Genomic DNA, 25,933 nt, shown 5'->3' on the forward strand with positions numbered 1-25,933 from the left:
GGCTGGAGGATTGCCATCATTGTAGCCACATCCTATCTGTTTTGCAACAGCAAGATCTTCTGAATGTGGCCTTGTCTTTTGTTTCTGCCCACTGTCTTCCTGTATCTTCAGTAAAACCTTTTTTTTTTCATTCATTGTCATGCTATCTGTTTTGTCTCAGTGCTCTATTTTCAGGGACATTGATTTTTCTTTTGTCTGTCATGTGCTGGATATCAAACTGATTGTATGTGATGTGTTTATGTATGCTCAATGTAGCAGGAAGTGGGGGGAGATGTGTGTCCTCCTCCCTCATGGGTTAAGTGAGCATGACCAGCAGTTGTTAAGCAAAACAGCTGTCCTTTGTGTGTGTCAGAGCGCATGTGTTTGAATACGTCCGACTTAGTCTTCTGTCAATGGCACTTTGTATGCGTATAAACATGCTCCTTTGTTTAACATGTACAGGTTGGAGAATGTTGTTGGACAGAGAAATGTACAGTTAAATACTTTTTTTTTGTCACTAGGGTACATTTTAAAACTTGCATACCTCACAGGTACATAGATCAGACAGAAGAATGTAGCTACTATATCCTACTTAATTAATGTAAGTTAGTATATTATGAAATTCTTTTGAGAGAAGTTTCGAGAAACTTTGGTGGTGGCTTAAGAACAGTACAACACATTTAATAATTAACTTCTTAAATTTTCCAAAACATAAAAGTTTGTTTTGTACCACATTTTGATAAATAAATAATTGAAAATAAAGAATACAAATAAAAAATAGACAAATAAAAAACTACTATAAAATGGTAAAGCCCAAGAAATAACATTAGTAAGACCTTTCATGGTGGGAAGACAGGTAAACAATTTGTAATGATGAGAGTAAAGCCAAACCATTGAACTCTTTTACCAGTTATGTAAAAACTAAATTGTAGACAATTTAGAAATTGGACAGAATTTTGATTTTAATCAATGTTTATAGCTAAAGAGTGTCTTAAAATCTTTCAAATCAACGTTTTAAACTGTGTTCATGTCCCAAATATTAAAGAAATTTAAATGAACCCCCCCATCATTTCAGCAGAACATCTATCAGTCTATAGATATATATATCTATGTATCAGTAATCCAAGAGCGCCATCTAGAGCTAAAAAAAGAAATTGCGCAAAATTGATCAGCTGATTCACAGTCATGTGACCAAATACGGAAGTAATCATGAAGAGTTTGTCCACAATGGCATCATGACTTTGTGACACAAATTTATTATAAAGTTTATTTTCTCGTGCGTGTTTTCTTCAGGTGTTTATGATATGCCAGATCAGCTATGGTGATTTGTTTCTTAATCCACACGGTGTGTCCGGTGAGCGCGCTGTCCGCAGGCGAGAGTCGGATACTGTATGCGCGCGCGTTCGGACCGGAGACCGGAGACGGTGACTTCACACCGGAGCAGAGACGACTGATGCAGAAAGAGAAACTCCACGTGGTAGCGAGGTGAGATGAATTCACGATTGTAAACCATTTCCGCCAAATTCTTACTCACAGTCAAACCAACAACTGTGAATTATCACAATAACTAATAGGAGATTTCATGCATATGTTTGTTTCATAATTTTGTTTAATGATCATCATCTTGTTTTGATGACCCAAAACTGAATTCTATCATTTACTCATCCTCATGTCGTTTGAAACCCGTATAACTGACTTTCTTCTGTGAAATATAAAATATATTTTGAAGAAGGTTGGTTACCATTAACTTGTATATGTAAAAAAAAAATATATATATATCTCCACATATTTATTGATTAATTTATTGTTCCATAGACGAAAGAAATCATGTTTGTTTGGAACAACACGAGAGTGAGTAAATGATGACAGAATTTATTTTTGGGTTACTGTCCTGTTAATACCAATATCTGTATTAGCAACAACTGCAGTAACAGTGGTATTTTGTCAGAAACAGTGGCTACTGGTACACTGGAGACTATACTGTGTTTTTTTCCTCTGTCAGGCAGGTGAGGAGTGCTGTGGCTCTGAGTCGGGAGGCCTCAGGTGGTTTGTGTGTGGAGGCAGTGCTGGGTGAGGAGGCTGCAGCTCTGGGTGAAGCTGACAGCGGCGTGTTTTCCCTGGGCGATGCAGAGCTCTTTCCAGATCGGAGTGTTGTTCTGTGGCTGGGGGTTCAGTCTCTAGCGTTCACTCTGGTCTGCAGATCACACGAGAACCTCCTGCTCGCAGAAGGAGTGCTTCGCAACATTGCACGTCACTGCCTGGAGGAGCTACGTCTGCTGGGACCTGGTGCTGAGGTGAGGGTTTTATGGGACTAATGATTGTTTTATTAGGGGTGCTCAATTACTGTTGCCTATACATAGGGCTCAAAACTTAATGAAAATAAACTTAAAACGAATGAAAATGTTAGCAAAACTAACAATGACAAATCCGACATGCTTTGTGCTAAAGCTATGAGTAATAACTTACAGTTTGTGTAGTATCTTGTGCATGTACATGTTCGTATATGTGTTGCATGTATGTTTGCATGTTAATCAGTTCACTGTGCTTGTGTGTTTGCATATGGGTGTAAAATACAGCACCAAAATTGAAATATATCTAATAAATGGAACATGTACACTATACAGTTCAAACGTTTGGAGTTGGTAAGATATTTAAAAAATGTTTTCTCTTATGCTCATCAAGGCATTTGATCAAAAATAAAAACAGTAATATTGTGAAATTTTACAATTTAAAATAAAATACCATTTTTTTTTTTTAATGTAATTTATTTCTTTGGAAAAGCTACATTTTCAGCATCATTACTCCAGTCTTCAGTGTCACCTGATCCTTCAGAAATCATTGTAATATAGCGATTTGGTACTGAAGAAATATTTCTTATTACAATCAATGTTGAAAACAGTTGTGCTGCTCAGTATTTTTGTTGAAACCATGAGACACATTTTTGGGGATTCTTTGATGAATAGAAAGTTTGAAAGAACAGCATTTATTTGAAATGGTAATAATGAAATACCTTACTGACTTCAAACACTACATGGTAGTGTAAAAAAGTTATTATTGTATATTTGAGTGACTGTTGTGTGAATGTATTTAAGTTGTTTGGTGTTTTCATTGTATCGTTCCATAGATTCATGCAGCCTAGAGTCTGAAATCTATTGTATTGCTTAATCTATCGTTACAGCTCAAATTGAACTTCTGTTGAACTCCCGCAATCTTATAAAGTACTCAGAGTGCAAGTTTTTCTCATGTCTGCTGGCCTAGTTTCTTTCCATCAAAAAGACTAGCAGTAGGCACAATTGAAATGATAAGAATATACATCTCACTCTGTGTGAGAAACATGATAAGCTGTTAATTACATTGTGATCAATACGTTCACAGAAAAGCAATCCAATGAGCTCGGGGGTATTTTTTTGCAGAAATTTACTAAAGAATTACATTCTTTCCAATTACTGTATGAATAGGGCTGGAGTTGTCGTCATACAGTGAACAAGGGCACGCATTCAAAGTAAAGAGGCAGATTGCCAAGGTATTGATTACTTGATGCTACTGTTTTTCTCTCTGGCTGACATAGCTGTTATTTTCAGGTGTTGCTGAAAAGTGATCGAATGGACGCATTGTTGCACAGACTGCTTCCCCATGGTCAGCTCCTCTTCCTCAACCACCGTTTTGCCTTCGTCCTGGATAAAGAGAGAGTGAGCTACGTGAGCAAATGAAACAGTGTGTGTATTGGTATAAACATGAGCATTTGCCACATATTTAGAGAGTAATATATAAACTGCCTGATAAATCGAGGATGTGCTGGTTTAAGAGGTTTGGACGAATCACTTCTCCTCTGAAGGTGTAATGGCATTCGAAAAGTAGAATATTGCACCCACAAAGTGTATTGTGAACTGTTTTTTCCCTTTGAGGAAACCAGAAGACGCATGTTCTAAAACTTTAATTGTGGTTTGACATCAGATTAGATGAAAAAAGGCCCAACCCATTCTAAAAAAGGTAGCACAGCTTGTGATATATCGGTGAGAGATTCTTTAGAGCTTATTCAAGTAAAGCTCTTTACACATTTGATCTCAGGCAGAAGGACTTTGGAGTACCTGATTAACTGGCCATAAGTGGTCAATTGAAAACACTGTTCATTGAGTTTCTTGTTAATTAAAATCTGAATTTATTATTATTACTGTCTGGCTGGGTCAAAATAAAACCATTGCATTTTATATATATATATATCTATACCTGGCTCTCCTCTAGAGGGCAGTGTTGCATTTTATTAATTGCTATATGTTTTGCTTTAGTCAAGTGCATAGCGATTTGAATAATCCTCTAACACTTTAATCTAAAATAATTCAGTAGTTCACAGCAGTGTGTCTGCCAATAGATCTGAGATGGCTGATTGACAAGGCCGTATGACGCCTTGATATCTAGGCCAACGGAGCAATCACGCAATTCCTGAAAATCCATTTTTAATAATGACAAGTTACCTCTTGTCATCATGCTGTGCTGGGAATGAAGGGAGCGTGAGGATGTCCACTTATAGTAAGTGTGAGGCCAGTCATAACTCACAATTACTGCGGTTCAATATGTTGACTGGTGAGTGTGAGGCTTTTCTGGCTTCCTTGTGTCAGCTGCCTTATAGAGTAGTGATGGTTGGCATTCCTCTCGCATGGAGCATGACAAGAGCCCCGTTATGGCCAAATGCTCTGTAGCTGTGAAGTGTTGTTTAGACACTCATAGCACATTACATGTCATCACAATAGCATTTGGGTTGAGTAGCATGCGGTTAGTGATATCTCAAATCTCTCACTGCATTTCTGTGGATGTTATAAAAATTCAACAGCTTTCAAGTGGTCTATATTTGTATTTTTTTAACCACTTTAAGTCCACTTAAAATGACTGAAAATGTAGTTTTTCATAACCAATTTTCACCTCTATCTCATCATCTTAGAAGAAAATAGGAGTTTTTTGCTGCTATGCCTTTAAGGTATCCATGTAAATGCTGTTGTCATATGTGAAAACAGCTTTTTGCTGTTGCAAAATGTGCTGCACAATATGTTAAGATTTGGGACCCCCCCCCCTTTTTTTCCTTATGTCGAGATGCTTTTGTAGCCTTTGCAGAGCTGTAGGTGCTACACACTGCCATTATCAGCATAAACTAGGTTTTTCTGATGTTAGGAATGACAATTAAACATTAAATTATGAATGTGGTAGTCATATGTTAATGAGTTTTGGTTTTCTGACATCAGGAATCTACGAATTTTGGAACAAGTCATTTTTGCAGTTTAGTTTCAATAGATTGTCTTTTTGAATTGGGAAGGAATTTTTGTTTTTGAGTTATTGCATATTTTTAGTGTATTTTCATTCAAGAGTACTACTAATTTGTTCTCTCATTGTAATTTTAAAATGAAGGAACGAATCAATAATATAGCCACAAATGATATATGACTATAGTAGTAATAATATCCCAACAACAGTAAGTGGTAATAAATAATAGACGCAAGAATAATCCTAATATACAGTATTACCTATATTTTTTTGAAGCAATGTTAAAATAAAATGCGTCATCTTGATGAGGCTTTGGTGTCTTGATTTTAGGTAGAATAAACATACAGAATATCATAATGCTCAATGTGTCACAACAGCAACGGAACTGTAACATGAATTTACTTTGGGACTAAAAAAAACCCAGAGAGGGAAGTTTGACTTATGATTTTATAAGTCCTCCACAATCCATTTAGATACAGATTATTTTATTTGAGAGACATTTGAGTCACTCAGGAGATTAAGATATTTATAATTCAGATTTTCTTTCTAACTCTTTTTATTCCTCTCACAAACACATTAGTTTATCTTTTCAAAACAGTACATTTCAAGTAGGAGACAGTTTGTCCTTAATGGTTACTCCCCTGTTGTTCCAACTGCTTCAAACAACACAACAATATTTAGTGTTATTAATTCCAACATATTCATCATTCATCACAAGAGGTTCAAAAAGCCTTGGTTTTAAATGTACGCTTGCACAACACAAAAGCAATTATTACAGAAATCATAGAGCATTTCTTGGCACATTTGGATCCACTTCAGCTGTGAAATCTGTTATTCAGCTGTCTGATGATTCTGTCCTAAATTGGGGAATATTTTTTTCTCCCAGGTCTTGATGAAAGCCTCAAGTAATCACATTTAAATTGTGCTTCAGTTTATGCTGAGTCTCAGCTCTAACCGTAGTACTGTTATTATTACTGTCACTCTCTTTTACCCCTTCATAATAAAATGTCTGTCATTTAACAGGTGTACATTTCCCTCTAGAAGAGCTTTTTAAAATTGAACCTTCATTATGTTAAACCTTGTGTTATGATATAACCCTAAACATACAGTAAGTAAATTAAGTATAGAGATAAAACTTGCATAATCACAAACTCAAAGGAATACTTCACCTAAAAATGAAAACCTGCTGAAAATGTACTCATCCTCAGGCCATCGACGATGTAAATGAGTTTGTTTCTTCATCTGAACAGATTTGGAGAAATTTAGCATTACATCACTTGCTCAGCAATAGATCCTCTGCAGTGAATGTGTGCCGTCAGAAAGAGAGTCCAAACACCTGATAAAAGCATCAGTAATCCTCACAACTCAATTAATGGCTTGTTAAGCAAAGAGCTATGTTTTTAAGAAAAAAAATTAATCATTAAGATGTTTTCAACTTCAAACTGTTGCTTCTGGCTAGAATACAACTCCTTTGTCCATAATATTGCTTTCTCCATTTTAACAGTCTTAGTCGGGAGAGAACTTTGACATATGTGAGAGGACAACAGGGGATGGACTTTTTAGGATTATTATGGTTTATGGACTATGGTTTATGTACAACCCGAATTCCGGAAATGTTGGGACATTTTTTAAATTTGAATCAAATGGAAACTAAAAGAATTTCAAATCACATGAGCCAATATTTTATTCACAATAGAACATAGAGAACATAAATGTTTAAACTGAGAAATTTTACAATTTTATGCACAAAATGAGCTCATTTCAAATTTGATGCCTGCCCAAATAGTTGGGACGGAGGCATGTTTACCATGGTGTAGCATCTCCTCTTCTTTTCAAAACAGTTTGAAGACGTCTGGGCATCGAGGTTATGAGTTTCTGGAGTTTTGGTGTTGGAATTTGGTCCCATTCTTGCCTGATATAGGTTTCCAGCTGCTGAAGAGTTTGTGGTCGTCTTTGACATATTTTTAGCTTAACTATGCGCCAAATGTTCTCTATAGGTGAAAGATCTGGACTGCAGGCAGGCCAATTTCAGCACCCAGACTCTTCTACTACGAAGCCATACTTTTGTAATAGCTGCAGTACATAGTTTTGCATTGTTCAGCTGAAATACACGAGGCCTCCCCTGAAATAGATTTGTCTGGAGGGGAGCATATGTTGCTCTAAAACCTTTTATATACCTTTCAGCAATCATAGTGCCTTCCAAAATATGCAAGCTGCCCATACCGTATGCACTTATGCACCCCATACCATCAGAGATGCTGGCTCTTGAACTGAACGCTGATAACATGCTGGAAGGTCTCCTTCCTCTTTAGCCCGGAGGACACGGCGTCCGTGATTTCCAACAAGAATGTCACATTTGGACTCGTCTGACCATAGAACACTTTTCCACTTTGAAACAGTCCATTTTAAATGAGCCTTGACCCACAGGACATGACGGCGCTTCTGGACCATTTTCACATGTCTTCCTTTTTGCATGATAGAGCTTTAGTTGGTATCTGCGGATGGTATGGCAGATTGTGTTTACTGACAGTGGTTTCTGGAAGTATTCCTGGGCCCATTTAGTAATGTCAATGACAGAATCAAGCCAATGAGTGATGCAGTGTCATCTGAGGGCCCGAAGACCATGGGCATCCAACAAAGGTCCTCGGCCTTGTCTCTTAAGCACATAGATTTCTCCAGATTCTGTGAATCTTTTGATGATGTTATGCACTATAAATGATGAGATTTGCAAAGCTTTTTTAATTTGACATTGAGGAACGCAAACATATGAGCTGTTTGGACTCTCATTCTGAAGGCAACCATTAACTGTAGAGGATTCATTGGTGAGCAAGTAATGCAAAATTTCTCTGGATCTTTTGAGATGAAGAAACAAACTCATCGACATCTACATCCTGAGGTGAAGAAAATTTTCAGCAAATGTTCATTTTTGGGTTTCATATTTGAATGTGCATTAATAATTTGTGTGCAGTGTTTGCTCGTCTCATGTAGTTATAACAACCAAACATAGGGTAGAGAGTTATATAGAGTTATATCTGGACAGATCTTATATCCTGGGCTGTATACACCCAAATATATTCCGTCTGAAATTCTGTAGACACAACCTCTAAAGCTACTGACAAAACAGGGGGTTTCTCGTGGATTTCACGTGAACCCCCCTGTTTTGTCAGTAGCTTTAGAGTTCCAGGATTCCTATTGTTTTTTTCTTTTCTTGTATCAGTAAATGACTGATGCATACTTTCTCTCACATTTTCTACATCACAACTCCTACACACTTCCTCTGAAAGGTAGGATGTTTTTTTTTTTTCCTTCATGGTTTTCTTTTTTCTTTGAATAATGAAAAACAATATTCAGCATTCAAGAACAAACAATGTAATGCAGTCAGTGTGTGTTTGAGGTTCAGACTGTCAGTCTGGGTCCACAGCTGAACTTCAAACAAAGTTAATTTAAATTATGTCTCATTTAGAGTCAAACTCCTGAAGACAGTGGTTGTCTTTGAATGTTTCCGCTGACCATTTTTATCAATGAAAGCCAATGAGGGCTTTAGGGAGACATTAGTGGAACATTTGTAGAGTAGTTAAAAATGGAATGAAAAAAAAAGAATGAAATAAGTCTCAGCTGTCAGATCTTCCCACCTCCTTTACCGGTTTACTCTAGAAGTGGGATTCTGCTTTTTTTTTTTTAATGAACAGCAGGGTTTTCCTTTTAGGAGAAAGAAGCGGAATCATTTATTCAACACTTTGAACAAAGATCTCTACTCAGAAACACAATTTCATGTAAACAACCAGGGAGGGTCAGAGCCATGGCATAGCCGCCACGTTTGGGAAACGTAAATTTGGGTATGGCCTCGCCATCTGTTCCTTTACTTTCAACATTATTGTTAATAAAATATGACAAAAATAAAATATATACACCAGAAGAACAACAAATCAACAACCGGAGAGGGAGTTGTTATGCTAATGTTTTATTGGAACAGTGAGAGGAGGTTTATTAAACTCCTCTGTGCATTGAAATGTCTCAGCTGTAAATTGGTGTGATTATTCTGTTTGTCACAGTTGTGAAGGAATAATTGAAGAGCCCATCCAAATTTCTCATTTAATATCTATCAATGTGACTCAAGTAGGCAAGTGCATGTTTTGAATTGTGGCCTTTGAGAGTATCTTTAGGATATTATTGATGTTTTTATGCATTCTTCTTCTTTTTCTCTCCCTGCATCAACCCCATTTGAATTCTTGGTGTAAGCAGAGGATTAAAAACACTATTATTGTTTGATGCATCCTGCTTGACTCACTATTTTCTCACATTGCTGATTATAAAACACATGACCTTTATTTTTTTATAGATAATACCTAATTGCTAATTACACGGACTGTATTTTTATATAAAAGCTAGAAAGTAGATTATTTAGATATAATGCTAAGTGATGCAACCCAGTATTAATGAATGTGAAGACCTGTTTGTTTACATCCATACAGCCTCAAATGAACACAATGTGCTAAAAAACAGCTTCATTTGATTGAGCAGATAGACAGACTCAAACCAGTGAAGAGTTTTTTTCCCCATCACTGAGCATACAGAAATCAAAGTTTCTCACCATCAATATGAAAACAGAAATCAAAGCAAAGGCATAAAATAATCTTGCTTGTCGCTAAGATTGTTTTATGTCTGATTTGACTGACAATGTCGCTTGTCGTTTCAGAATTATTTGGGGAAAACTTGTGCAAAAATCATCCACGGCACAATGCAAGCAGATTGAGAAAGTGATTGAGTGAGTCTGAAATATCTGCTTTGTTGCACTTTTGGCTTCCTGAGCAAGCCTGCAGGGGTTTTATGAGACTCTTGACCAGTCCAAAAGTGAAGTATTTTTCCAAACCCTCTTGATATATGCCATAAACCTTGGCCCGGGAAATGCCACTCCATAATTCTCGCTCAAAACATTTCAATCATCCTTTTGCCATTCCCTGAGATGTGTGTTTCTGCAGTTAGAACTGAATGTCATCATCCTTGTCTATCATTAAAATGCTGTTATGACATTAACATAAACTGTTTTACAGTTACCTATTATGAGAGTGTAAGGATGTTGTTGCTTTTTTGGTGTGATTGTGGGAATTTGGTTTGTGTATTTGTTTGAAAACTGATATATGTGTTTGTCAAATGAACATAGTTAAATTTTGGTTAGTATTCTGTGTTTAAGGTTTGGTGTTTAATTACTTCTGTCAGACATTACAGATACTGATTAGGAAGCACTGGAAGAAATGCCTCTTGGTCTACAGACACAAAGTATGTTTAAATACATCTTACAGGTTCCATGAACTGATGTATTTCCAAGAAGATAATCTAGGGTGGGACATAATGACGTCCATGAAGTATTTGATTGATAAAATATAATTTACTTATAGTAATTTAGTAGTTATGTGTGTTATTATCATTAAAACATTGTTACTTGTAATTTTTGATTAACATCATTCATGTTATTTTATTGTTTAGAAGCATAGTTCACCCAAAGATGAAAATTCTGTCATTATTTTCTCACCCTCAAGTTGTTCCAAACCTGTATGTGTTTCTTTCTTCTGTTGTACATGAAAGACTATTGAAGAATGTGGGTAACCAAACAGTTGTTGGTCCTCATTGACTTCCACAGTATGAAAAAAAAAAAAACTATAGAAGTCGTGTGGACCAGAAACCGTTAAATTCCCACATTCATGTCTTATTTTGTGTTCAGAAGATAAATTCATACAAGTTTGGAACAACTTTAAGGTTCATCAGTCAATTATAATAATATCTAAATATTTTATTTTGAATTATTTTATTGATAATAGGATATTGGTCATATTTGTTTCTCATAGTTCAACAACTAGGGTTGCTTTATTTATCACTGGGGAGTTACCCTAAGGTACAACAGCTCAAAGGTACATCTTTGTACCTTATTTAACTGGTACATATTAGTACCTTTTAAAAAATACTGGCCCTACCCTAATACTACCCTTTTTTTCTAAGACTGTTGAAATATAACAACTGAAATCAAATAAAATATAAAATTTAAGCTTATTTGAGCTAGTTGCCAGGGCAACATCTCTGGATTTTTGTATAGTTTAAGTAGAAGTTCTAAAATAACTAAAGGTAAATAAGCTACAACTTAATAATAAAACAACAACAACAACAACTATGTGGACTATATAAACAGAAACTAATAAAAATGACTAAAGATTACAAAAAATTGAAAATTTTCATTAAAATTAAAAGGAAAACTGAAAGACTGAACAGTAGCTACTGGTAATGCTGATTTGTTGAGGGAGTTATTTAATAAAGCAGTGTGCTGTAGCCTGATGGAGAATGAGACGCTGCTGTCACTGAGCTTTTCATATTTGCCATACCTCTCTTGGTGTAGTGAGTCAGCGTTTTTCAATCATATTTGTCTTCAAACCTTGAAAGTTCTCACACCCTCTTTGCAAACTCTGACATCCCCATAAGTTGGGCATGGAATCACTGATCTAAAACAGATATTATTCTTTTTTTTTCTGTTTGGTGTTGATTTGCCCCAGCAAAAACACACTGTCCAAAAAGCCCAAGCTGAACATCACAGCATGTGAAAATTTATTGCATTTATTCATGTTCCCCGAGACCCAAAACTTGCATAATGAAACATTTGTCATTGAGCATGTTTAAAGTATGTCATCAAGTTGAAATTTGATTTCAGTTCTCATAAGACTAGAAAAAAAAAAAACCCCCATGAACTTTAAACATAATCTTTCAACAAGGGCCTTGGTGTCTCTGAGACCTCAAACAGAAGATTGGTTGTGAATTCAGATGAGTGCAGAACAGTTGTTTGAATATCTGAGTGTGTGTTAGGAATGAATGCCTCATAAGTGCAGTATGTCTGTAAACCGTAAAAGACGGTGTTGATTGCTGTCACTTCTTCAGTAGCTGTTTCTTCTGACAGCGACAGGCTCATACGGAACTCTTTTCTCTGCTGGATAAAGGAGGACAAGCATTTGGGTTTTGCTTAAACTAAACTTCAGTGATGTTTCTGACTTAAGCTGGGATCTTTTTGTACAGTTGCTGGAGCAGCGTTCCTTGGGACTCTGTGTGCTGTTTACTACTCTAGAGAGCATGTCCTCGCAACTCAGGATGACATCGGTAGGGGACACAGACATACTGATTATTCATCCCTTTGTACATCAACACTCCTTCGTCATTTTTCCTATCCTTCAAGCGTGAGGGGGAGAAACAGAGATGTTGCGCGGTAGACTGAAACAGAACACTCTTTTAGATGAAGATGGAGGAGCCAGGTCTTCCTCCCAGCTCGTTTGCTGCTCACCAATGTACATAGAGACGCACATACACAGAGTAAGAGAGAAAAAAGACCGTGTGCCCATGTGCCTGACTTTTTGTGTGAGGAGGAGAGAGCGAGAGAATGCGAGCATGTGTGATGTTTATCTCTGAATAAATAAATCATTTTGTGATTCACAGATGGCTCACTGCAGCAGTGGATGAGGATGGTCTGTCTGGATGTGTCGGGGTGTGTGTGTCCAACCGATGTCACATTATTCCTGATGGATTTTGTTCCTGTTAGGTGACATGGAGCCATCTGGGGGATCCTGCAGTGAGTGTGTGAATATCTGAAAGGTGAAACTGAGAAAAGGAGGAAACAAAAGAGAAATGAATAGCTTTATCAATGCTGAGGTAAAGTGGCTCCAAAAAGTCACAAATTATAAAGCACAATTAAAAATCCATATTCATTATATAACAAAATAACAAACCAAGTAACAATAAAAGCAAAATAAAAGAAATTGCGAAAAACAAATACCCTTTAGCATACTTTTCAAAAGAGTACTTATGAAAATAAGATGCATTGAAAGATTAAAGTGTGAACTGAATATATTTTAAAACACTTAATTGAATGTTAATTGCAATTAAAAATGAAAATACTTTAAATATATATTAAATGGGTTTAGCTGAAATTTTAACCCACTTAAGTATCATTATACATAATTTCATAATTCTCGTCTTTGAAATATATTTGAAGTATTTGCTAAATGTAGCCTACTCACAAGCATCTATGGTTAAGTATTATTTACTTAAATGTAATTTCTACTAAAACTTGTATTTCATATATTTAAATACATATGCAATTAACCATTTAATTTGCCCTTTAGTAAATATTTAAACTTTAAATGTAATATTGTATAACAGTTATAATAACGTGGTTTAGTATGTTAGTCAATGCATCAAAATAAGTGTATTTCTTTAAGCACAACAAAAGATTCTTAAAATGTAATGATTTAAAACAAGTACAAATTTTAATTTTAAATTATTACCAAGTTTTTAAAAGTACTTGTGTATTAAGATACATATTCATGAAACGTAATTGTCCCATTATTTTTTGGGGCCACTGTAAATATATTATTGATGACTGAGAGCTTGTGTGTGTGTGTGTGTGTGTAAAATATCCTGGCCTGCTCACGCTCACACAGCGAGGAATATGCCCTGGTTAGCATGATTCTGTCATTGGTGTCAGCACCCAGTCTGTCTGCAATGTCACATTACTATCAATAGAGGACATGATGGCAGAGAGGGGAAGAGAGACTCCGAATTAGGGATGGGCGATACCTCTTATTTTATTTTCGATCCGATACCGATATTTTCAAGCCCAGTATCGTCGATACTGATATCTGTAACTAAAATGATCTTTTAAATTATTAAAAGAATATAATCAGTAATTATACTCACTTAATATTAGATTTTAAAGCCATGTTTATTTTTAAACATTTCACAGGACTTTTTTTGTTTACACTGTCAGAAATGAGATATACTTAAATTGTATTTTAGCCCTTTACTGGGGCAGTAACCTCAAAACCTCAGTACCTTTGAGGGTACCTCATGAAAAATAAACATGGTGTTACATATAGTAAGTACTAGAATGTATTATTATTATTATTACCATGGTAAATTTGTGGTTACTACAGTTTTACTACAAATACTGTGGTTACTGTAATAAAACCATGGTTAATTTTTTTAAAAGGCTGCCAGAATGCTGTACTCCTAAAAGTGAAACTTTAGCATATTTTTTTTCTGACAGATTTATTAACAGCAATTACAGAACATAACAGAATCCATTTGAACTTTTAACAACAGTTTAAATTTACTTACACAAACTAGCCTATTTAAAATAAATATTACATGTACACAAAAGTTTGGGGTTATTAAGATTTTGTAATATTTTTTAAATAAGTCTCATGCTCACCAAGGCTGCACTTATTTGAACAAAAATACAGTAAAAACAGCAATATTGTGAAATATAACCATTCAAATAATTAGTATTTTCTATTTTAATGTAGGCCTATTTTAAAAATGTAATTTAAAATGCATCTGTGATCAAAGCTGAATTTTCAGCATCATTATTCCAGTCACATAATCCTTTAGAAATAAATCTAATATCATTTGCTGCTCAGGAAACATTTCTGATTGTTATTGCTGCTTCATATTTGTGTAGAAATCGTGACGCAATTTTCAGAATTAATTTTATATATAGTAATAATGCTATTTAATGTAATATAATAATGTGGCAATGGTTTCTTAGGATCTACTTATGCTTCTGATGCTTTTGGGAAACGCAGCTCTATTTGAACAAACACTTTGACTGAGCCATGCGTCAGCAGCGAACGCTGTCTGTGAAAGATTGGTCCTGTCTTTCAGCTTTTGCGTGCGTTCCGATCATAGGGTTCCAATGAGCAGGAGAAATAGCTCTATCCAACACTATTGTTCGTTAATATAGTCTATTTTTCCATTTAGAAGCTTATTTTATGCACAGAGTTTCTTGATAAATAAAATTAGTGGTTTAAAAAAATGCACTTTAGAATTGATATTTTTATGTGAGGAACGATCCTTTCGATACAACACCAGTATCGAAAGTATCGATAATTTAGGATCGATCCGCCCATCCCTACTCCAAATATCCTAGTCATCGAGCACAACACACATCTCAAGACATGCATTCTCTGTTTCTCTGTGGAAGTGTCGGGACACTCTACAGGTGGAGTGATGGGAAGAACTTCTCTGAGGAAGCTCTCACTTGCTCAGTTTTGCAAGAACAGATGTGTTGAACAGCTCAAAATGAGTTCTCATTTCTGTCTTGAAAATGGGCTTGACCTCACAAGGAGAGCTGCAAAGCTCTTGTGCATTTCAAAGAGAATATAGTTGTGGCTTTGGCAATGATAGACCTTTAAATTGGCTAGACCGATTATTCAGACCGATTATTCTGAGATTCGAAAAACCTGTGCCAATTGGCTGTATAAGAGAGGTCATTCCACCAGGTGCTAGTTCTGAAATTTGCTAGCAGTGTTATCAATGAATAGTACACATTTTTTGTTTTCAGATTAGGGATTTTGCATACATCTATTCATTAGTTTGTATTATATTTGTCATCTCTGATTTTTAGATGCTGGTATCAGCCATTTTAAAAGAAAAGACCACTAGTTTTTAGAGCGTATGTGTGGAAGGTGTGAGTTTCATTCCTGTGGAGAGTGAAATGGGTGTTCTTTAGATGTGAATAAGCAATGAAGGTGTGAATCGTCTGTGTGGAGAGTAAATGGTTGTATCTACTTCTCTTGAGTGGAGGACGTGCGCTTGAGTTTCCAATGCAGTGCTTAGTCTTGCTCTGGATCTCTACCTTCCTGCAAAATTGAATTCCAACTGTCATCAAACAGACCAGAATCATGGTTCAAAAAATAAGTCAGTATGGTCAGAATTTCTGTAAAATATATATTTAAAGGTAGTCTTTGATAGGTTGTCAATCCCATATTTGATACGTTACGTTCACACACAGTACAGTTATTTACGGGCATTCTCACAGCCGTAAATGTTCAGGACTCACAGCCGCATTCTCGGAACACACGCGCTGTGTGAACAGAACAGGACCGGACAACTCTGTCTGTCCCGTCATACAGCGCGCGAGAGAGCAGCTCTGCCACACAAATGCGCATCTACTGTGTGTTTCGTGTTTTTGGGAACGTACAGTGACGGAGAAATGAGCTGCGTGTCATCTGAATTTTTTTAAATTTTTTTTTTTTTAAAGATCCCATCAGTTTTCCACCGGAGGTGCTCCGCGCGATTCAAATGTTCCGCTCTCCACCCAAATTTAAAAGCTGCCATCCGTTAATGAAGATTTGACAAATGAACTTGCGGCTCGATTGGACTCTTGTCATGTCAGAAAGTGATAAGACTTTAAGTTTTATGGACGTTGCCATCTTTGATTTTACTTTGGTCACTGTCGCTATTAGGCTACTGGTAAGGAATACGGACTTGACTCCTGTTGCACATTCATACAGACCGCATTCTAAACACAACTGTAAGCTGTGTGAACGGGACATTTCGAGACTCACACCTGTAAAGAAAATGCGGTTGTCAATCCCAAAAATTTACAGTGCGAACGTAGCCATAATATGTTCTAAGAACGTTTTGCTGTAATCAAAAATTTCTGATTATTTTAAAAATGTTTTGTTGGCTATATGACCATTAAGCGAGCATTCCATTTCATAATTTTGCAAACTTTATGAAAACATTATTTTTGAATATTTTCTGAACATCTTGAAACGTAGGAACGAAGAAACGTAGGAAAAAAACTAATGACTAAAATGTTTCAGAAAAAAAACATTATGTATAAATATTGTTGTTTGAGAACAATATTGAAAACCAGATATCTTTGAATATGAATATACTTTTAACATAACTTTCAGAAAACTTTGCCAGAACATTAGCCAACATTCTGAGATTGTTCCCTGTTAGTTGGTATTGCGTTCACACTGATAATTCCATAAAGAAAAATGTATTTCAAATACCCGAATGTGGATGATGCACTTAATTAACTCAAGAAACGAAGTGTGAAATGTTGGATTCTTCATGCACTCAGCTGTCGCAAATTTCCTTATGTATCTTACTCTGTCGAATTACAAAATAACCATAGTAATGTAACCATTGTTCTTATAGTTATGTACATAGAGCGGCTAATGAATCAGAAGTCTTATACATTCACAGAAAAATAAGGTTTATACTCTCCCATCAAAACTTCTTAGCAGTTCAAAAAGTGTTTTGTTGTTTCTTTTTACTTTAGTACAGAAAAGGCTCATTCGCGCGCGCACACACACACACACACACACACACACACACACACACATGCGCCAGTACAGTAATGGAGTGTAATGGTGTGTGTCTGCAGGATATCGGCCCTTCAGATTCCATTAAGCTGGAATGTGCTGATATCAGATAGCAGGGGCTGATGGGATATGTGGGCGTGGCATTGCTAGCATTCATCAAAGTACACTCATGTTGTTGAGCTTGAAATATAATTAATGTTAAAGGTTGGTAATTGATTTATGGCTGTGTAATGGCTGCTTTGAGGTTGCATTTCCATAGCGTGAGCGCTCCTGTGCAGTGCAGGGATGCATTAAAACACAGCTGTTGTCTGGAGAGCTCTTCATTAGCCTCAAGCACATTTTAATTTCAGACTTGACCACACTCTACCGTACCACATATAACGCTCATGCCTTCACAACTGAAACTTGGTTAATGTGTGTTTGGAGAGTAATTAAAAGAGCCAAGAGTGGGATGACTAATGAGTTGATGATCGCAAGCATCACTTCGGGTTTCGTACTGAGCATGACATTATGTTACTGTCTTTGAAATCGCAGAGGTTTTTCCTTGAAATTCAGGCCAGCTACACTCCACCACTCTCCCTATAGCAAATAGAAATGCACGGCTGCTGGGTTGTACAGCTGTGAGTGTTGTTAATGAGACTAGTCTGGAGTGTTTTGTGCAGACTATCGTCTTCTGAGACGTCCGTAAAGCCGCGATCATGATGATGATGTCACTATATCTAGAACTTGTTTATGAAGAATGAACACGACCATTAATTACTGTGGAGTGAATGGGCTGTAGGCACGCCAGATGGCGGACTATTCAAATATACCGTTCAGTCTAAAAGCAGGTGTTAATATTCATGCCTCTGCATATTTCGCCCAGACATGTTAGTTTAATTATGAGCATTATTGCAGTTAAAGGGTCTTATAAACCACGTTCCTCTCCTCGCCGCCTTGCCACGGCACACACTCACAATCACAGTGCACTCCGTAATTACGGCAAGATTACGCTCATTAACGTCCAACAGCGCTTATGCTGTGCCTTGTTATGGGATCCAGCCTCACGTGACACTCTTTGCGTCTTCCAGCCAATGCACATTTCATCCATAGGTAATAATTGCTAACCCACTGTGACGGAAAAAAACGAAAGGCTTGTTTTGTCCAAAACGCTTGCTTTGTGAATTAAAGTTAGAAAGATGGAATGATGGATCGGCTCTGTTCTGCAGTGCCAGGAGACTTTGTGACTCACCACTGAAAAGCGCACTGGTCACTCCAGAATAATCGATCATCTGTAGCAGTCTGCTGCACACATAACCTGTACCTTTCTTGTTTGGCACAGCAGAGTTTTTACCTCTGATCTGGCTGGACTCTCAGGTACAGCCAGGACAGGTCCCCTGTTTCTCAGTGCTGCTCACTGTCATCAGTCCCGGAGCCTCCATTGCTGGCTGTCAGTAAAAAAAGTGGACTGTAAACTAGAGCTACATCCAAACTTCTGTACTTTCATAGTACACTATGTACTCAGTTCAACGAAGCACATCTTTGATGTCCAATAATGAAGTACACTACCTCTAAAAGTTTGGAAACACCTAATATTTCAATGTTGGATAATATCAGCATAAAACTTTATTATTTATTGGTGTAAATGCATTAGTAACAGTTGTAAGATTAGCAATTGTGATTTTCTTTTTGTTTTTGTGTATACGTGACAGTCACACAGGTGGATATTTACTGAATGAATCTTAGCCCAGGATTCTTTTTTGAAGATTATTGGGACAGCACTCCTTTATGGATTTAGTGATTGATCACCAGTGAAGGTTAGTACACATACGACCAATCAGAACACATTTTAGAGAAAAAGACTATTGTTCTGTTTTGAATTTATTAATTTATTTAATTCAAAATTACTTATGCTGATATTGCCTATAGTGTTTCCACACTTTTGAGGAGTTCAAAATTTGAGGTCCCTAAGATTTTTTTTTTTTTTTTTAAAGAAAATCATATTTTTAGTATTATTATTGAGTGAGGATGCATTAAACTGGTGAAAAGTGACAGTAAATAGATTTAGAATGTTAGAAAAAAATCCTATTTCAAATAAAAGAATTCTGAAAAAAAGTTAACAAATATTTCACAAATATTAAGCAACACAACTGTTTTCAAGAAATGTTTCTTGAGCACGAATTCAGCATAGTAGAATGATTTCTGATCATGTGACACTGCAGACTGGGGTAATGATGCTGGAAATACAGTGTTGCCAGTGTTGAATTTTAGTTGTGATAACATTAAAAATTATTGCTGTTTTGACTGTGTTTCATATTATTGGTGTTTTGATTGTGTAATAAATGCAGCCTTGGTGGCAATGAGAGACTTCTTCCAAAAAAAACAAAAAACATATAATATCTATCTATCTGTCTATCTGTCTGTCTGTCTGTCTGTCTGTCTGTCTGTCTGTCTGTCTATCTATCTATCTATCTATCTATCTATCTATCTATCTATATACAGTTTATAAACGTAATTTTTTATTTTTTTGGCTCAAGTGAAGACACCTTTATTTATATAGCACTTTATACAATACAGATTGTGTCAAAGGAGCTTTATGCTATTAAACAGGAAAATAGTGTGTGGAAAATGCAAGAGGGCAATAGTAAACACTCAATTTTCCAGCTAAAGTCAGTTCATCATTGATTCAGTGATGTCATCGTCCAGCTCAATTCAATTCAAATAGTATCTGTGCAGTCAAGTCGATAATATTGCCAGAAATTAAATGTCCCCAACTAAGCAAGCCAAAGGCGACAGTGGCAAGGAACCAAAACTCTATCGGAGACAGAAATGGAGAAAAAATTATTGGGAGCTCTTTGAATCTGGAGGCTTCTCAGAATGGGCAAAAATATCCCTTTTTTGCCTATGTTATCATCCTGCTCATTTGACAAACTACTTTTTGCATAATATTGTTTCAGGAAAGTATGCACATTCTGACACAGGGCAGGAGTCTGTGCCGTCATTTAATTGCATTGCTCTGAGCTGGCTTGTCAAGTGAAGCATACTTGTACTAAAAGCACAAGCGAACTCAAGAAGATCAAAGATAATAGTGAAGTCAGTTATATCCAGGTGGGTATAGACCTGTAAAACATGTAGATCAGAAAGCCATTCGCACTACATAGAAGTGCATCTACTAGAGTTGCCTCATGAGGATCTTCATTATGTGTATAGAGCAACTGTTATAGTCCTGCTTTGAAAAAAAGCAGGACATCTTTCAGAGTTTGAACATTGTTATCTGATTCAGTGTGAGGTGCTAAAGAACCCACAGAGCTTGTTGGCTAATCTTCAACACCCTAGGCTTTGTACTGTCGGAATGGTTTTTTTTAAAGACAGATGATGGAAGGAAGAGAGTGTAAGCGGAAGTATGTTGGTGAAAGACCACTGCTGGATTCCCAAATCTGTTGAAGAACAGATTAATCTCATTAACACTCTCATTAACAAGTTTGTTTACACCACCAGGTTATAAATCTGTTTGTAGCCGGTAATGATCCTAATTTCACATTGTTCTACTGGTGTTTACGCTCCAGCTGATCCCTGTACTGTTTAATTCCACTGTATGCTCTCTGTTGATCCTACTTCTCCAGATGCCTTCTTCCTCCTGTTCAGCAGGTCTTTTAGGCCCACAGCTTGCTGTTGGGGAAACAGCACACAGTCTCAGTGGGGACTGCATTTTCCAGACAAAAGTTGACAAGTTAAAGTCTGTACTATTAGCCAAGTCTTATATGTGGGGTTGAAGTGCCTGGGGTTTGAAAAGCCTCTTGTATATAGGTTATGTAATAGTCAGTAAATAAGTATTTTTTTTCTCTGGGTTGACAGTCTACAAAGTCTATAAAACAGTGAGTGTAAAACACAGTGAAATATAATTAAACCCCCCCCTGAGTTTGGGTGATCTTTGGTGAGTTTGCCAACCACAGCATCTCATGTCTACATTGTAGCTTGCTGTGGATTGGATGTAGAAACTCCTGAGCGACTAATATGATCACAGTCAAACAGAAAGATGATTTATATTTGGGTTGCAGCCCAGTGCATTAATTATAATAGGTTCTGAGTTACACAGTCGTTCACAAAAACTGCGAGAACATGCTCCATTTCTTAAAACCCGTGTTGTGCACTGTATCTGCTTTGTGTTCAGACTATAATGTTCCTATTCCCCATCGCAGCTAGTCAGTTGTGAGAGTTTTTCCAATTTTAAGATTCAAAGACACACACACACACACACACACACACATATAACATTTTAAAATGTAATTTATTCCTTTGATGCAAAGCAGATTTTCCAGCAGCCATTATTCTAGTTTTCTGTCACACATGATCCTTCAGAAATCATTCTAATATGCTGATTTGCTGATCAAAAAATACTTTTCTTTACTTTTACTTTATTTATTGTCAATATTACAAATTAGAAGAACTAGAAAGCTAGAAAGACAGTTCAAAAACAGCATTTGTAACATTATAAATGTCTGTTTTACCGTCACTGTTGAGTGATAGCAATTCTTTGTTAAAATAAAAGATGGTTTAATTTTATTTAAAAGTTTATTTACTTAAATTACATTTTACTGATCCCAAGCTTCTGAATGATGGTGTATAGAATGTTCAGACCAGTTTCAAGAGTTGTCAGAATACCTAAAAAAGCTCAGAAGTACATGATGATACACAATGCATCTTTGTGACATTAGAGATGTAGTATTATTTTGTTGCTCAGCTGATTAGTATTGCAATTGAATTTCAAGGTGTGATGATGATGTAGTTTATGAGAACACGCAAGACTCCATAAAATGCATTCTGAGAAATATGAGAATAATATAGAAAAGGAACAGGACGTTTCAGGGAACTGAATAAATATAATGGAAGATATGGAATATGTGAAGGAGGATTCAGGGCTGGAAGAAAGTCAGAGAGAAAGAATTGTCAGACTAGAATGTTTTGTGCATGTTTCTCTACCAGCCATTCATAGCTGTGAAAGGCTGTCCATGTCCTTAAGACATACACAATTATCATGCAGCTGAGGCTTAGCGCTTCAAAACTACCCAATAGTCCTACTTGCAGCAGTTATATAGACACTTTGTGCAAATTCTCTATCTAGAAAACTTTCATGCAGTTTCAACATTTTTGAAGAAGTTGAACAACGATGATCAGAGGCCTACAATTTGAATCACAGCACTTGGAAGTCTGACAGACAGCCGTAAAGCTTCAGCCATCAGCTGTGTTCAGCTCCAGCTTCATAGCATCTCATGGATATTCAAGCTCCCTCAGCCACCAGAGCTTCCATCCAAGTCATTATTTCAGATAATTTGCATTGTCCAACAGCACCTAGGACACAATTGGGTCACGGTGAAACTTCACCACCACGCAACCAGAGACCCAGCTGCTTGAATACATCGATATCATAACGGCAAGATGAGGTAGGCTGATCTCTTGGGAACTGGAACCATTTGCAGGATCGATAAAGCAGTCTGACCTAAGCTATATGTTTACATAAGGATTTATACTCTTGGCTCAACCTCTCATAAATCCTGAATATGAACCTGCATGCCCCTGAAAGCACAATGACTGAGCAGCCCTACTATTTTTACTCCCCACGCTTCCCTTACTCAGCTTGTGTGCCGACATCAAAGCAGACCTGTTCAGCAGGCATGTAGGCACTGTCTTTACTCTGTTAACATTCTCATTCGGCATGAACGCCCCACTACGTGGTATATAGGATCACATTTCACTACAGCTCACCTTCACATCTGCAATCTATTAATGCTTCTGCAGCAAGGGCTAAAAAAAGAGAGAACAAAAGACCTTTTGGTCCAATCTCCCCAACCATCTGCCCATCAGGAGCTGAAGGTGAGAGAGAGAAAGGGGAGAGAGACAGGAGGGGCAGTGCTAGTAGCAGACCATCTGAAGTTTCCTTATATTCTGACAGATTGCGTAATTGAGGTGATGTAAAATCTGTTTAAAACCAGTCATTGTTTTCACTGTTTCATCGTGCTTTTGGCACAGAAAATGACACACTTCACCTTTAACTAGCATCGTTCTAAAGATAGAATAGTGTCTTTTCTCCATGCACATCGCTTGTCAATGACTAGAATCAAAGTGCATCATAACAGGTGTCAGATACAAGGGTATCGATCGACAAAACAGACAGAATGATATTTCTAGGATATTTCAAGGACAATTGTTGCTCAAAAATAGTATAAAACTAGTAATGTTATAATACTGTCAAACCACATGTTAAGGACAGAAATATTAATACAGCACTACAGAAAGGTATGTGTGAGATAAATACATGCAATGTAATCATTAAAGGGGGTCTACAAAAGCAATCTACACTGCTGTTCAAAAGTTTGGAATCGGTTATCATTTTTAAGGTAACACTTTAGGGACCCATTTTCACTATTAGTTGGTTATTTGCATGCCTGTTATTAACATTGGCTGTTTATTAGTACTTATAAAGCACACATTCTGCATGGCTATATTCTACATCCCTAATCCTGCCCAATACCTAAATTTAAGCAACTACCTTACTAACTATTAATAAGCAGCAAATTAGAGTTTTTTTTTTAAGCAAAAGTCATAATTAATGGTTTGTTAATGGCGAGAATTGGACCTTAAAATAAAGTGTGACCATTTTTAAGATTTTTGAATGTCTCTTATGATCAAAAATAAAATAAAAAAACAATGATATTATAATTAATCTGTTTCATATTTGAATATACTTTTGTAAAGGATTAGCCCTTATTTTAATTTAAATTTCGGGGAATCTATTCTTCAATATTGATATTTACATGTTTAATCGATATTAATCAAAATGTCCAACTTATACCTCGTTAACGATAATAACAGAATTTATTAGGTTAATTTTGAGCGTAGGTAACACAATCTTTGGCAAATAGTTTAAGACTTGGAAATTACACAGCATCAGACAAATATTTCTTAATAAATTCAAAGTTTATTTACTACTCTACACACTACTAAGCTAACATAACACAAACAGAATACGTAACACACAAACACACACACATTGCAATGAATTGTTTTGAGATGAAGAGAGTTTAAGGTCCTAATGCTCGTTTTCAAGAATGCTCTAACTTCAACCTGAGGGAGTTACAAGCAAGGAACTTTACCATCTTTACACTTAAAGATGAATACAACCAGTTTCCAGCAGCATTAGGAAGAGTTGTTTGAGTTTACTTGCTTTACGTTGAGTTCCGTTCCTTTCCTGTTCGAGGGATGCGGATTGGCTGCTGAAGTCGTTGGTTTGTTGGCTTCTTTCTGACGTGATGACGCTCTCAGGAGGTATGTTTCAGATCTTATGGCTTCAGATGTTAGTTTCTTTAGAAGTTTGACTAAGTCTTGATAGTTGTTCAAATGCTCGGCCAGATGTTAATGGCTGGAAGCGCTTAGCAGCACGATCAGAGCAGGAGCCGAACTTTCAAACAGCGCGCGAGCAAGCAAAGAGAACACAGCTCCAAAGTTGGGTGTCTGTCTTTAACGGGCTGATTTGGGATCCACCCATGGGCGACTGACCCAATCGGCTTCTTTCCGTGCATACATTATCTGCTCAGTTATTTTGTCATATGAAGAAACTATTGAAAGCAGATTTCTATATGTGTTGTAATCATACATTATGATGATAAAAGACAATTTCCATCCACACCCGATTATTTCTGATGAAATCAGCTTTCATTCGAAATCAAACACCAAGTATTTTGCATACCCAAAGTACATTTATTAATTTTATCTATTACGTGGTTAAGCCATAGATTAAACGATCCTTAATTCTAAATAATCACACCAAGCATGTGAAACTAAACAATAGTGATCGAGAAAAATTAGACATCAAAAGATTACAACAATACCATAGGTTCCAATAACACAGCAAGCTTAATTTCATGAAGTACAACCTGAATATATATTGTAAATATATTGTATATCTTGCTTTTTAGTATAATGCTTTAGTAGAAATAGGAATAAAAAATATCTGTTGGCAGAGAGTCACTAAAAGTTCGGGTGTTCTTTGCCCAAGAGACAAAGCCGCATTCCTTTGGAATGCAGGGGGGGGATGAAAGGGAGAGAGGAGAGTTGTTCGAGGTCATGAGAGGTTAGCTTGGACGTCGGTCGTAAAACCGTCTCTCCTGGTTGATACGATCATTGAATTACTGCGTTACACGATCAGGAGTTATCAGAGCTGGTCTGTGCTGGATTCTTTCCAGATGCAACGGGCTTTGTACTGTTCGACTTTATTTATGGTAAACCGTAACGAACATTGCAGTCAGTAGGCTTGGTCACTTTCGGACTCAAGGGAAGGGAATGTCTAAGTTTCCTCTTTGGTATGCAAGATTCTATAATTGTTTGGTCTTGGTTCAATAAGGTTCTACACTTTAAAATGTAATTTTATTTCTGTGATGTAAAGCTGAATTTTCAGCATAATTACTCCGGTCTTGATTATCACGTGATCTTATTATTATAATAGTTGTGCTGCTTAATATTTCTGTGGAAACTCATACATTTTGTTTCACAATTCTTTGATAGATAGAAAGTTAAAA

General features: G+C 36.5%; 1 protein-coding gene across 2 annotated transcripts; it reads left to right on the forward strand.

Annotated features, from left to right (window-relative positions):
* Positions 1–1,152: 1,152 nt before the first annotated feature.
* Positions 1,153–12,974, forward strand: LOC306884139 (AP-5 complex subunit sigma-1-like). 2 transcript variants are annotated; one of them, XM_079439830.1, is made up of 4 exons: positions 1,153–1,464; positions 1,982–2,273; positions 3,561–3,695; positions 12,700–12,974. In XM_079439830.1, exons 1-3 carry the CDS (start codon positions 1,298–1,300, stop codon positions 3,687–3,689), a joined length of 588 nt encoding a protein of 195 aa, XP_079295956.1. In that variant the 5' UTR covers positions 1,153–1,297; the 3' UTR covers positions 3,690–3,695; positions 12,700–12,974. The 2 variants fall into 2 exon arrangements, with proteins under 2 accessions (XP_079295956.1, XP_079295955.1); XM_079439829.1 differs by lacking the exon at positions 12,700–12,974 and having other exon boundaries at positions 3,561–6,250.
* The last annotated feature ends 12,959 nt before the right edge of the window (positions 12,975–25,933 follow it).

The sequence above is a fragment of the Barbus barbus genome, assembly GCF_936440315.1.
Source record: "Barbus barbus genome assembly, chromosome: 18".
In the NCBI taxonomy this organism is placed as follows: domain Eukaryota; kingdom Metazoa; phylum Chordata; class Actinopteri; order Cypriniformes; family Cyprinidae; genus Barbus; species Barbus barbus.

What these genes read in the sequence shown, in the direction of transcription:
- LOC306884139 (XM_079439830.1), top strand. Translation starts at nt 1,298, where the DNA reads ATGGTGATTTGTTTCTTAATCCACACGGTGTGTCCGGTGAGCGCGCTG. An exon ending in AAACTCCACGTGGTAGCGAG is followed by an intron (nt 1,465 to 1,981) that starts GTGAGATGAATT and finishes TTCCTCTGTCAG; the next exon opens with GCAGGTGAGGAGTGCTGTGG. An exon ending in TGCTGGGACCTGGTGCTGAG is followed by an intron (nt 2,274 to 3,560) that starts GTGAGGGTTTTA and finishes TGTTATTTTCAG; the next exon opens with GTGTTGCTGAAAAGTGATCG.